The sequence below is a fragment of the Rhipicephalus microplus genome, chromosome 7 (assembly GCF_043290135.1).
Source record: "Rhipicephalus microplus isolate Deutch F79 chromosome 7, USDA_Rmic, whole genome shotgun sequence".
In the NCBI taxonomy this organism is placed as follows: Eukaryota; Metazoa; Arthropoda; class Arachnida; order Ixodida; family Ixodidae; genus Rhipicephalus; species Rhipicephalus microplus.
In genome coordinates, this window is record NC_134706.1 from 163,578,247 (window position 1) to 163,592,489 (window position 14,243).

General features: G+C 41.5%; 1 protein-coding gene across 1 annotated transcript in view; it reads left to right on the plus strand.

The window, feature by feature from the left end:
• LOC142767697 (uncharacterized) overlaps positions 1-14,243 on the plus strand; it is a 311,889-nt gene that overhangs the window by 276,022 nt on the left and 21,624 nt on the right. The window contains exon 12 of the mRNA XM_075869890.1: positions 11,598-11,741. Coding sequence (XP_075726005.1) covers positions 11,598-11,741 — 144 coding nt within the window. The remainder of the gene's footprint in view (positions 1-11,597; positions 11,742-14,243) is intronic.

A 14,243-nucleotide genomic window follows, 5' to 3' on the forward strand; every position in this document is an offset into this window, starting at 1 on the left:
ACAAGCCTTGATGATGATCAAAGTTACAAAACAGTATAGAACAAAATAGGAAAAAATCAAAAGACAGCAAATGCACAATATAAAGAGACGATTAGGAGCTAAACAAGAGGTAATCTTTAACTTTTTCTGTAGGCTGTATGTCGAACAGTTGTCTAGGATCATATTGGCGATTCTCGATTATTATTCAGAAACTGTGGCATTAAATAGGCTAGTGTCTGAGTACCATATTTAGTTCGGAACATAGGTGTTCTGAGTCTATTTTGCCTTAGGTGATATTGCGAATGTACAGATAACGATGATGAGGACAGGATTTGGGGGTCATGCAAAATTTGCCTGTGTGTACGCATTGCAAGTCTTAGTTGGAATAGCTGATCTATTCTGAGTATATTAAGCTTTGAAAAGGATGGCGCTGTGTGGTCATTTCTCTTAAGATTTTCAATGCAACGGACAGCTCTTTTTTGTAAAATTAGTAATCTATCAAAATTTGTTTGAGTAGATGTACCCCAGATTAGAAGACAGTATTGCAAACGAGAGTGAACGAGCGTGTAATGTAACTGCAGTTTCAACCATTTAGGCACCAAGGAGCTAACTTTATACAGTATTGAAATTGACCTGCGCATATTTGCATGAATCTTATTTACGTGAGGTGTCCAGCTCATATTCTCTTCAAAAACAACACCTAGAAATTTATAACTAGGAATCTGTTCGATAGCGCAGTTTTGAAATATTATACAGGCATTATGATCGTCAGGCTTATTACGGCTCTTGAAAATAATATATTTAGTTTTTTTTACATTAAGTTGAAGTTGGTTTAGATGCAACCAGTGTGAAAGTTCAGTTAGCCATCTATTAGCTACATTTTGAAGTTCAAGTAGATGTTTACCTGAAAAAAAAGTACTCGTGTCGTCTGCATAGAGAATTATGTCAGGAGTTCGCGGTATGTTCACAATATCATTTATGTAAAGGAGAAAGAATAAAGGTCCCAGAATGGAACCTTGCGGAACGCCATATTTTATTGGCTGAGATTGAGAAGAGTAGCCATTTAGACTAGTGAATTGTACCCTGTCAGATAAGTAACTGCGGATCAAATTTAATACGATACCTCTAACACCGTAGTAAGGGAGTTTGTGAAACAAAATGAAATGCTTTATAAAATCAAACGCCTTTTTGAAGTCTAAAAATATTGCAAGAGTATATTTCTTATGATCCATGTTACTAAGTATTTTTTCTTTAATATCCAAGAGTGCCATTTCAGTTGATTTCTTTTCACGGAACCCGAACTGTTGCCTTGCAAGCATTTGATGGTCACCGACAAACTTCATTAGTCGTGATTTTAATGTATATTCTAAAACTTTGGAAAATAAAGGTAGCACGGAAATAGGCCGGTAGTTATTCAAGTCGTCGTGAGAGCCACCTTTGTGGATGACTACCACCTCAGCTATCTTCACGCCATCAGGAAAAATACCAGTGGCAAAAGCTTGATTGCAGATATGCTGCAGTGGGCCACACAGTAATTCGGCGACATGTTTAATTGGTTCTACCTTAATGTCATCGTAACCAGTGGCAGTATTTTTATTTAAAGACTTCAGGTACGTAAGTATTTCTAATTGACTACAGGGAGTCAAGAAAATAGAGTTCGCAGAGAAAGAATAAATGTATTTTTGGGAGTCGTTTGCGGCGTCCCTTGTCTGAGCTGCTGCACCTGAGGTTAAGAAATGATTATTAAAATTATCCGCCAGACGAGCTTCTCTAAACTCAACCCCGTCAATTGTTAATGCTGAAGGAAGAGAACCTTTTGTTGTTCCTAGGAGTGTACGTACCGAGTTCCATGCTTTTTTTGGATTGAAAGAGACCTCTGCAAATCAAGCCTGATAATACTGAATACGGCCTCTCTTCAAATCAGAGTTTAATTTGTTGCAAACTTTTTTATATTCATGTAATATAGATATGTCTCTTATCCTTATGAATTTATGGTATAGTTTATCTCGTTCTCTGATTCTGTTGTAAAGACCTCTGTTAATCCATGGTTTCTTAAACTTTCCGTGCTTTTTATAGTATTGTAGCGGGAAGGCAGCATCATAACAGCGCTTTACATGTTGCAGGAACAGATCATACAATACATTAGGGTTTTGCTCACTGTAGAAAATCTCCCAGTCGATACTCTCAATACTAGCATGAAATGCTGACAAGGCATTGGTATTGAAAGAGCGATATGAAACAGGAGCATCGTTAACACTATTTTTTTTCTTTCTTAGCTGCAGGAAAAAAACAGAATATGGACAAGTGATCGCTCAGATTAGTTGTTATCACACCAGCACTAACGTCGTTTCTATAATAATTAGTTATACATAGGTCTAGCATAGTTTCACTATCTGCTGTTATTCTAGTAGGCAAACTTATAAAGTTCCTACACAAAAATGATTCGATTACATCTAAAAATTGTCTACTTTGTGGAGTAAGAAGTAACAAATCAATATTAATATCACCGACAAGCACAATGTGCCAATTTCTCAAGGACGCATATTCAAGCATCGAAGTTATAAAACACAGAAATTCTTGAATATCCCCTGAAGGGGGCCGATAAACTGTGACAATCAGGGACATTACACATTGAACGGCAATGGATTCATAATGTGCGCTGACACAACAAAATTCGGGAAGTACGGCATATGAAACATCTTTTTGTATATATAGCGACACACCACCACCCCTACGATTTGGTCTATGCACGCTTTCATGCTTGTATCCTTGGATGAACACTACATCGGACGTGCAAGAGTACCAAGTCTCAGTGAAGGCCAAAAAATCGAACGTATGATCTAAAGAATCAAACAGCATATCAGTTTGCTAGTTTGATTGATTGATATGTGGGGTTTAACGTCCCAAAACCACTATATGATTATGAGAGACGCCGTAGTGGAGGGCTCCGGAAATTTAGACCACCTGGGGTTCTTTAACGTGCACCCAAATCTGAGCACACGGGCCTACAATATTTCCGCCTCCATCGGAAATGCAGCCGCCATAGCCGGGATTCGAACCCGCGCTCTGCGGGTCAGCAGCCGAGTACCTTAGCCACTAGACCACCGCGGCGGGGCCAGTTTGCTAGTTTCTCATACTACGTATGTTTAAATGAAAGATCGACATTCTGTCCGGCTCCTTAAAAGAAGGGCCCTGCACAATTGATTTAAAAGTTTGGGCGTCATAATATATGGCTTCATGGAAGATAGCCATTGAGGGGGATAACTGAAAATTAAAGTAACTTAAGTGATAGAAGACATGGTTCAACGAATCTTATCTAGGTCGCTTTCGCTGTCTATGCGCAATGCTCGATCACCGGGCACCTTGCGCACAAACAATTTGCTTGATTTTTGCCACGCGAACTGATAATGGTATTCCTCTTCCTTCGTCTTCATTAGCCAGAGAAGTTTCTTGTTCTGTGGCGTCAGATTGTCAAGAAAATACACGTTAGAGCTAGCAGTTTTCAATTCGACCTTCTTAGCCATCCACTGGTCACGTGTTGCTCGTGACACGAAACGAACAAGCACAACAGGAACTTTGCCGGTTTTTGGTGGAAGTCTGTGTATGCTTTCGACTTCAGAGCTCATCAGTTCAGGAAGGGTAAGCTTAACTGCTAAGTTATTGAGCTTACCGAGCAAATTTTCATTCTGGGTGACAGGCATGCCGTGAATTTTAATATTTTGGCGTCTACTGTATTGCTCTAGAGCATTAACCTGCTTTTGCAGCTCATGGACGTTTTTAGTGGTGTCGGACAACTGGGCAGAATGCACCTGTTTTTTGAGGACTGCTATTTTCAGCTGATTGCTTTTGAATTTCAACGAGCACTGCATCATATTTATCGGACAAATGCTGAACTGACAGTTCCAATTTGTCGACTGTATCTTTTACTTTCATTAGCGCATCCACCTTTTTCTGTATGTCTGGTATTTGGGCCAGCTTCCTATTAATTTCGATCAGTACTTTCTCGAACGACGAATTATGCTCCCCGGTGTGGCTCTTATCGCCACGTGCACTTCGGGCCGCCGAAACCAGGCATGTCTGGCACTTCCATGTTTTCTTTGCGGCATCATCTTTTTTGAAGGTCATTTTGCTCATTCCCGAACATGCTCCCAGGTGATAGCCATATTTGCATTCAGAGCAGGTTGGATATGAGCCGCTCTCTAATACTGGCTCATTACAGACTAAGCAGGCATCAGACTCGGACATCTCGAACTGCAAAGTCAGACAGGAGCAGTTAGTGACGAGCCAATGTTCCGTAGCCGCCACCGCTGAGCAAATGGTCCTCCGGTGTCTGAGTTGTGCCTTTTGAAGGTGCGTCTCGATGACGTAGTTCACAAAGGGGGCGTTGTCGATTCTTGATATGGACCCGGGATTCTTGATATGGCGTCGAAGAAGGTAAGGTGGCAGCAGGCGCCGATCCGCAGACACGCTTTCGCCGGGGCTGCAAAGTCAGACAGGAGCAGTTAGTGACGAGCCAATGTTCTGTAGCCGCCACCGCTGAGCAAAATCGTTAACAGGAGGGACTGCCGTTAACAGGAGGGACTGATGAGGCAGGAGGGACTGCCTTCATCAGGGCATACAGGGCACAGGCAAAAACGCACTTCTTACTTGAGTGTAGCCCGCCACGGTGGTCTACTGGCGTGGTACTCGGTTGCATACCCGCAGGCCATGTAAACGAATCCTGGCTGCAGCGGCTGCATTTTCGATGGAGCTGAAGCCCGTGTGCTCAGAATTCGGTGCGCGTAAAAGAACCCCAGGTGGTTCAAATTTCCGGAGCCCTTCACTACGGCATCTCTTAATAATCATATGGTAGTTTTGGGACCTTAAACCCCACAATTCTATCAAATACATGACTATGGCGGGGGCCACCATCGCGTGCTAAACTATGATGTTAATAGATATAGCATATATCATATCACATCAATAAACATAGCACTAATGCGATATGGTTATGGCTTCATGTAAAACATTTTGTGGGCAAGAGAAACCAAAGTGTGGGTTATGCGCATGTACAGGCTTACTTGTGGACACGAAAACTCACGTAAGGGAAGGGAACAAAAAAAAGAATTCAGTGAAAAAAATATTTGCTTTGCCCGTGCAGTGCATATGCGCAGTGAGCAAGATGCGCCAGGGCGCGTCACAGCAGAGTCGTACAACAAATGAAGAGAAAGTTGAAAAAAAAAAACGTTTTCACAGGGTAACACAGACCAGCGTAAAACAACAAAAACAAATAGGTAAATAGCAACAGCTGTGAAAATGGTCAGTGATTGTGCATAACAAATGAAGTGTGCTAACGGTAACAAGGGTAAACAAACAATAATATATAAAAACGGTGAAAGTGATATAATAGAAGTCAGCAAGGTGCGCCACAATAGTCAGTGGGAAATGGTCTAAAAAATCATAGAAAATGTGAAAACGCGGCTAATTAGCAGGTGTATGCTGGTCTATTATTTGGTCAGGAATGTCAGCCAGCTTTCAAGCGCTTTCATTATTACCTGATGATATGGCTATACATTTACACATAAGAGAGGATTCGCACCCTTCTTTTTCATGGTGTGATCTAAAACAAAATTCCAATATCCTTGCTGTAAGTTGGTCAAGCGAGTGCCCCGATAAGATGACGTGCTTCCAAAGGGGCAGGTTAGGATATGTGGTCACGTGTGCCTTGTTGTTTGAAACGTAATCTAAATGTCGTTTCAGTGTGACCTATATAATTAAATTTGCAAGCTGAGCATTCCAGCAGATAGACGCAGTTGCTGTTATCGCAGGCAAAGCTCCCTTTAATTTGCATTGTAAATTTTAGGCCGAACTTTTCACTGACGCTGTGGTAGTCAAGTGACTGCACACCTTGCACCGTGGCGTAATGCAGGGACGGCAACCAGAATAAACGGAAGGAATTGAGTGAGTTGTGTCAGATGACCTAAATCACGCAGGTTCCTTGATCGTCAGTATAGTACGAGTGGCGGTTCACAGAAAATGCTTTTCAGGCGACCACTCTTCATGAGGATGTTTTGATGCTTTTCTTTTAAGATGGAATTCACGTTCGGGATTGCTGCGGAATGCGTCAAGACTAAGTTAGTAGATGGTTGCTGTGAAGTGCGCTTCTACCTTTTTCACTATATTTCACCAACAAGCATCTTTTTCACCATTTAGACCCGCTTCAAGGACGCACTCCGGCCTTCATATACCAATCTGGCGCTGGCATAGCGGACATAACCAATCTGCTGGAACTTGTGCTGCCTATAATGACGATGCTCATCATTCACATTAGGACTAACGATTTGGGTGAAAAATACCGGACGAATCATCTTCGAGCCATACAAAGTTCTGCTTAATATCGTTCTGAAGTAAAGACCTGGCATTCAACGAATTTACGTCAGCCTAATTCTGCGCCGGTGGGTCGAGCACCACCGTAGAAGCTGTAATGTGACGTCGGTAGGCCACTGTAGCCGTGAAGCCTGTGACTTCAACACACGTTTGAAACAGTTCTGCCGACGTTCTCGTCAAGTTTTCCTTATTTATTTATTTATTTATTTATTTATTTATTTATTTTCAAATACTGCAGCCCCGTTATGGGGCTATCGCAGGAGTGGGTACACAGCAAGAAATAATAAAAAGGTACAAAACAAAAACAGCTGAATACACAAGTACATTGGCAGATCATAGAATTACAAAAGTTTTACAGAGTTATACAAACGATGAAAGGTTTACAGCACACCGTCTTTTAATACCTTCAAAAATTCATCTTTCTGCAAAGACCGAATGTGACCTGGTATGAGGTTCCACATTTCAATACATCGAGGAAAAAAGGTGTATTTGAAGAAGTCAGTACGAGGATGAAACACAGATACATTAAGTGCGTGGCTGTTTCTGGTGGATGAGGGTTTGGCAGGTGTTATGTAGTTGTTGTGTGGTGAATATTGCGGTGAATTAAATAAAGAGTGAAAAAGTTTCAGAGATTCGATGTCTCGTCTTTTAGAAAGTGATGATAGACCAAGCTGTGCTAGATGGCATGATAGTGAGAAATTACGATCATAGCGTCTGTAAATGAATCGAATAGCTTTTTTCTGGACGGATTCAACGCGTTTTATGTCAGTGGTTTATAAGGGTACCATACAGTGGCTCCATACTCAAGGATCGGTGGTACGAGGGTTTTGTATGTAAGCAGTTTTGTTTCCCTTGGGGCTAAACGTAGTGAGCGGTTAAGGTATCCAAGTTTCTTCTGAGCCTTGTTGCATGTTGTATCGATGTGACTAGACCAAGATAAGTTAGTAGTGAAAAGGAGACCAAGGTACTTATATTGTGAGACCCGCTGCACTACATAGTTATTAAAAGAATAATCAAACACAGATGAGGTTTTCTGTCTACTGAAACACATCGCAGCTGTCTTTTGAAAATTAATGCTCATCTGCCAATTTTGGCACCACCTGCAAAAGTTTAAGAACGATGTATGGAGTGTATGATGATCATCAGGTGAATTTATTACGTGATATAAAACGCAGTCGTCAGTGTAAAGACGAAAGTTAGTGGAAACTGTGTCGGGTAGGTCATTTATATATAACAGAAATAGTAATGGCCCTAGCACGGATCCGTGGGGCACTCCGGAAGATACACGTGTTTTAGATGAATGGACGGTGTTAAATGATACGTATTGGCTACGACTTGAAAGGAAACTTCTAATCCACTGAACAAGTGATTGGTCATTTAGTAACAGATTGAGTTTATATAGAAGTTTTGAATGGATGACAGTATCGAAGGCTTTAGAAAAGTCTATGAATGATGCGTCCACCTGAAGACCTAAGTCAAGAGCTATAGATATGTCATGAGTGAATTCTGACAGCTGAGTTACGGTACTAAATCCACGCCGGAAACCATGTTGCGCATTGGACAGAATATTGTTAGTTTCGAGAAAATTGATGATGTGTTTGAAGACAATATGTTCCAGTAGTTTGCATGAGTGAGAGGTTAATGATATAGGCCTGTAATTTAATACAGATTGCCTACTACCTGAGTTGTGGAGTGGAAGGACTTGTGCAATTTTCCACGATGATGAAACAGTTGATGTTGATAATGATTTGTTGAAAATTACTGACAGGTATTGGCTTGTTCATAGAGAATAGCGATGAAGAAAAATATTAACATTGTCTGGGCTAGACGACTTTTTTGAATCAACATTTAAAATCAAATTTAAAACACCTTCGGTAGACACACAGACATCATCAATAGAAACAAGCGAGGCATGAAGTGGAGTGCAAGAAGAAATTTCGTGATTATCCTGAGCAAAGACAGGCGTAAAGTATTCATTTGTTGCATTGGCAATGACCTGCGGCTGGCTAGTAGGAGTTTTATTAAGGACGAATGTATTAATAGAGCATTCCTTTGGCGAGATTGAGCTCCAAAATTTTCGGGGATTATTCTCAACCATATTTGGCAAGGTAAACGAGAAAAAGAAGTCTTTAGCAGCATTTATTTTCCTACGAAGTTCCACCTTCACTGTATTGAATTCAGCTCTACGCAGGGCATTGCCATTACGACTTGCATGCCTTAGTCTTGATAGTCGACGCTTTGAATGCAGTATTTCTCTCGTTATCCATGGAAGTTCAGTATTTTTCTTTTTAGTTTTTAGTGGTACATGTGTTTCAATACATTCTATAACAAGGTTTTCAAAATAAGACACCAAACTGTTGACATCACCAGTATAGCTAAGTTCTTTAAAAATGTCAAACTCGCTGCTTAAGGTGTCAATTATAGACACATCGTCAGCCAGGCTATAATCCCGAAAAGTTGTATATTCATAGCGGCGTTTCGGAACTGTGCAATTAAGAGAGATCAGTACACCTTTATGATGAGAAATACCATTAATGACTTGAGCTGTAAACCCCCTTGTATACTGTAAAGCACTGAGAAAAACGCAGTCTAGTATAACATTGTCCCTTGCGGCATCAGTGACAACTTGTTTAATACCTAAGTTTAGTGAAAATTTAGTCACCTTTCTACGAATTGATGAATCAGTGCCCAAAGTGGAGAGCGATGGCCATGAATTGCCAAGCACATTAAAGTCTCCCATGCAAATTAGGTTACCTGAAAAAAAAAGTCTTTTTGTTGTATAAATCTACTGAGTACTGTGAACTGATCTAGTGATGAACCTGGGGGACGATAAAATACACCGACAATTATAGGAGAGTTCGCGATATGAACCTTGCACCAGACGGTTTCAATATCTGCAGGTGACTTTGGCAACGCCGCCACCTCGGCCATGCAATCGATCAATCAGTACGAACAACATTGAACCCTGGTGGAGTAATTTCAGAACCATATATGTCGCCATGAAGCCAGGTTTCCGGGACGCCAATAAAGTCAGGACAATATGTAGCAAGCAAGTGTACAAAATCAGGAAGTTTATTAGTGAGACTTCTGGAATTTATATTGAGAATACACACCTTATCATGATTCGGTCATTTCGTAAGAGTGAGGCATTTAGAAGACTGTTTGGTGAATTTTACTAATGAGTTGGAAATACAATCCCAGTCATACCGCGCATTATCCACATAAACATGATCGTACCTTAATTGCACAGTAAAACCGTCATTCCTAAAGGATGCAGTGGCGTCCCATAGTTTTTGGCGAATAATCCGTATGTGTTCAGAGAAGTCCTCCGTTATACACATGTTAGAACCCTTCAGCTTAAAGCGATTCTTCAGCATGTTAATCTTTTCGCGGAAGTCAAGAAGTTCAAGAATGACCGGGCGAGGTTTACTACCAAAGTATCTACCGATCCTGTGGAATCGTTCGATCTGCGGAAATTCAACTTTAAGTATGTCTGAAAAAAACTTCGACAGACTGGCCTTTAAAGAATCGCTATTTTCATCTTCTGATTCCTCCAGACCGTATATGATAATGTTGTTTCTGCGCAAACGATTTTCTCAATAATCATTTCGAGAAGAAAGCTTGTTGACTGTAGAAGACAGCTTTTCAATTTGGCAACGCGGTTCGTCGTATAATGCAGCATTGTGAGAAGGTGGAGTCTTCTCTAGAACAGTTAAGCGCGTTTAAAGTTAAGCCTCAAACCGGGAGTTGGCAAAATTACGCGATTCCGCGACATCTTGTTCTATTTTCTTCTGGCCAGATAGAATTTGAGAAAACATTTCTGAAACAGACCATTCATTCTCGGCAACAGAACTTGATGAATTATTAGAATCTGTTCGATTAGGAGAACCTGTGCGCGATGTAAGGCCTGAGTTAGCCAAATTAGCCCGAGTTAGCCTTTGCGGAGGTCCCGGGTTTAACTCCACATCGCCGCTTAGGAAGAGACTACACAGGCCATGTACAATAGCAGCATATGATAAAGTAAGCATATAAGAGCAAATGTGGGGGCAAGGTACCAGCAGCAAAAATCGATCGTCAGAACGAAGGCAATAGGCATTGCTTAGGTAACTTACCTGCACAAGGAACAGACAGCGATTAAGCATTGTGCTGGTGCTGCTGTCACCTTCCCCACTGAAGCGATGCAGTTGCGGCGGCGCTTTTATATCCTTGACCACCGACGTGACATCGGTGGGCGTTTTCAGAAGTACGCTGTCATGGATGATGTCATCGAAGAAGGTTGCCGGCATGCTGACGAACGAACCATGGCTTTGCTCCGAGAGAAGGACAGGGCAGTCGGCGCGCACGCAAGCCGAAACTTGCGCGTGTTGATCAGCAACCGGTGAAGCATCAAAAACCGTCGAAGATGTGGCTACCAAGGGGTGCCAGGCCAGCGCAAAACTGCACAAGGAACAGACAGAGATTAAGCATTGTGCTGGAGCTGCTGTCACCTTCCCCACTCCACCATGCTTTGGAATGATTTCCGCCAAGACGTGTCCTGGCCGCGGATGGAATGCAGCCAAGTTATGAAGGCTATATATATATAGTTTTTCCAGAGGTTTTCTCCATCCTTCTTAACACTGGAAAAGTACAAAGTGCTTCATTTGTCTTGACGGCCTATTCAAGCTTCGTCTTAGTACGATCTTCACTTTATGAATTCATATTGAGAGTAGTTCTTTTATATCTTTCGTACATAATAATTTAACGAGACCTCCCAAGGCTCTTTTTGGTGTATGTTGAGAAAACCTGACGGGAAGCGTGCAGTTAGGTAAGGAGAAAAAATTGCGCAAGAACGGTTGCACTCCGTTATCTCATTTATTTCTAGAAAGCCGGGTAGTACAGGGAGGCTTTTGTGGAAAGATAGTGCTTCATTGCTTCACTTTGTTTTCGCCCATTCTGATCATGTTTTTTTTTTTGGCTCGATCCAAAGGCTCGAGGGAGTTTAAATAGAAAGGGGGGTTTGGTAAAACCTTGACTCGCAAGATGACGAACCCTTCGCATGCTATGAGTGTATGCCGTTAGCCTGCGAGCCAAATTATGTTAGTGCATGCCTTGTGCTGTATGTGCTCTTCTATATGTCCATGCATCAAATTTTCTCTCTTGAGTTTTGCATTTTAAAAGATTCTCAACGCCCTGATAACCACTCTGGCATGCGGCATCGAAGCTAAAATGTTCGTAAGGGCCATCACGTACACAGTTCTGTTATGTATTTTCAGGTGTGCCCATCTACAACCATGAAACAGGGCAAAGGGAATGAGTTTCAGATAGCATACTCGGGCCAACACTGCGCCATTCGTGCCTACTCTCCTGCAATGAACCGCCTGTTCGTCTACGACAACGAGTGGGGCCTGGCTGTCAAGGTAAACAATATTGTTTTCCCGTCCTTACAGGTTGCATTTCAGCATTGAAGGCCACCTATGGCAATTTTTCTAGCTCAACGGATCATAATGAAGTTCACTGGTACGTTCACATTTGCACGTTTGCGTTATTCATGCCAAATCGCAAGATTGGGAGTTTCACAGGTTCTTTTCAAGTGCATTTTATGACATGCCTCGAAATGCCCTCCTCGCTTGCCAGAATCAATGACGACATTGTGCATGTGACGTTCAAATTTCCCTGGTGGAAGATACGGAACTGATGTGCCACTGCAACATCTGCTTGTCTGCTATGAGTCGTGTGGGTTTGGCCAGTGCTTCCTTGGTTTAGCGTGAAATTTTTGTTGTTGGTTGGCGTGCAATAGACGGAAAATAGTATTCCGTTGTTTGCCACACACGATTTGCCATATATTCGCCACAATCATTTCACCATATAAGATAACAGCGTAAGAGTTTTAGCCGATCACGGCGGAGGGCGTGGACAATTACCGCTGTCTGGCGGGTATAATGAGCTATCAGGCAGGTGTGGGCAAACGATTACGTCAAACGTAGGAACGCACTAGGTTGGGTTTCGTTTTAAGTATGAAAGTTTTTTTCGTAATTAAAAATTAGTTTCGGATTTCTTGAGCATTTCAGCTATCAAGTGCGTGACAAAAGTGTCTCAGGAACTTCGAAGCACCATTAGTCTCACATGGGAAAAATCACAAAGTACTTTTCATTTTGAAAAACTGAAGGCATACGGAACATGGGGATGTAAAAATGAACCCACAGACATACATCCAACAACACGAAATCGAACAAATTTGTAGTTGTAGTATCTGAGCTTCCCAAATAACACCCAAATGACCAATTCGAAATTTGATGAGGCGAAAATGCTGTGGGCCCTTGTGCTCAGATTTGGGTGTACGTTATAGAATCCCAGGTAGTCAAAATTTTCTTAGCCTTCTACTACGGCGTCTCTCATAGGAATATGGTGGTTTTGGGCCGTTAAACGCCACATATCAATCAATCAAACATTCAACCAACCATCCAATATCAATCCTCAGAAAATCAATGCTCCTAATATGTGCCCACTTTCAAAACGACGTTGTCCCACTCTGAAAGTAATTTTTTTTTGTCAGAGCAATTGACAGCATGCTTAGCACGTCTTCTCAAACTCTTCTGTATCGAAAATCTCTCTTGTCAGCTGCTTTGCATTCACCAACAATTCCGCACATGTCGAAAAACGTAGCGCTACTTATAGTATGTTGCAATTGAGTGATATATCGTAGTGTAGACCATCGAGCTTAGATTCACAAGAATTTTTATTCTGCCTGCAGTGTTTGAAAGAATTAGCATTCGATGTAAAAGTGCCTCTTATGAGTGACCACTCGCGTTACTGTGGTGTCATTACGACCAAGTAAATGCGGTATCTTCTTTCTAATAAGCACTACCTCCACCAGTATGGAGAGTCTTGAAAAATGAAGCCTATCTTTGCGCACGTGGCGAGTGTGAGCAAGTCAATGAGCAATAATAGGGTCCAGCAAAACATGGGATAACGCGAACCTAACTAATTTTATATGACGGGACCAACAAGTCTAGCCTTCTGGCCCAATCACGAGCACGCCGATCAGGCAGGATTCGGCCTGGAAACATAAGGCTTCTTAATAGTGCATCCAAGTCTTCCTTGCAGAACTTCATGCCCATTGACCCGGACTCCCAAAGAATAGGAGCCAAAGCATAGCAGACGCGCCACAGCCTGCTCAAGAGCTATTCGGGTAAATGTCCGGACATAATTATTAATTTATTTAGTGATAACTGTTAACCCTCACTGGAGGGTCCATACAGGGAGCGTGAAGTATTGAGTTGCACAAGATTACATATTATATATGGAGCACTTGTAAGATAAATTCTGTAGCATATAGCATCTTTTATGAAACACACAGATACATGATTCACTCATACCATTTGCAACAAATTATTTATAAAGTATGAAACATTTGTAAGGAAACAAATACATGAAGACTAATAATCTGTACATTTTTAAAAAATGCCTGTCAAGAGCAACCTTAAACTCACTCCAAGTACTTTTTTTGCACCACATCAATCGGTAATTTATTCATACTTTATTAGCATCAAGAAAGAAGAAAAATTGAAGTACATCTGTTCGAACGTGTACTGGTTTATGAATAAACTGCGTGCCGTTCTTGTAAACATTTAGGAGCATGTCAAATAGTCCAATTTGTTTATTTTCACCCCTGCATGTGAAATCTGAAAAGGCATTGTCAGTCTCTCTTTCCACCTTCTTAATTCAAGCGTGTATAATTTGCATACTTTTAATAATCTAGTTGCAGAATCCCTTTTTTGATATTTCGAGCAGTTAAAGTGAGCTGGCATTCCCTGAATGCATTCCAGTTTATTCTTGAGAAATTTTTTATGTGGACTCCACACAGTGCTGGCGTACTATTCCAACGACGGACCAACATACGTTTTGTAGGCAAGCAGCTT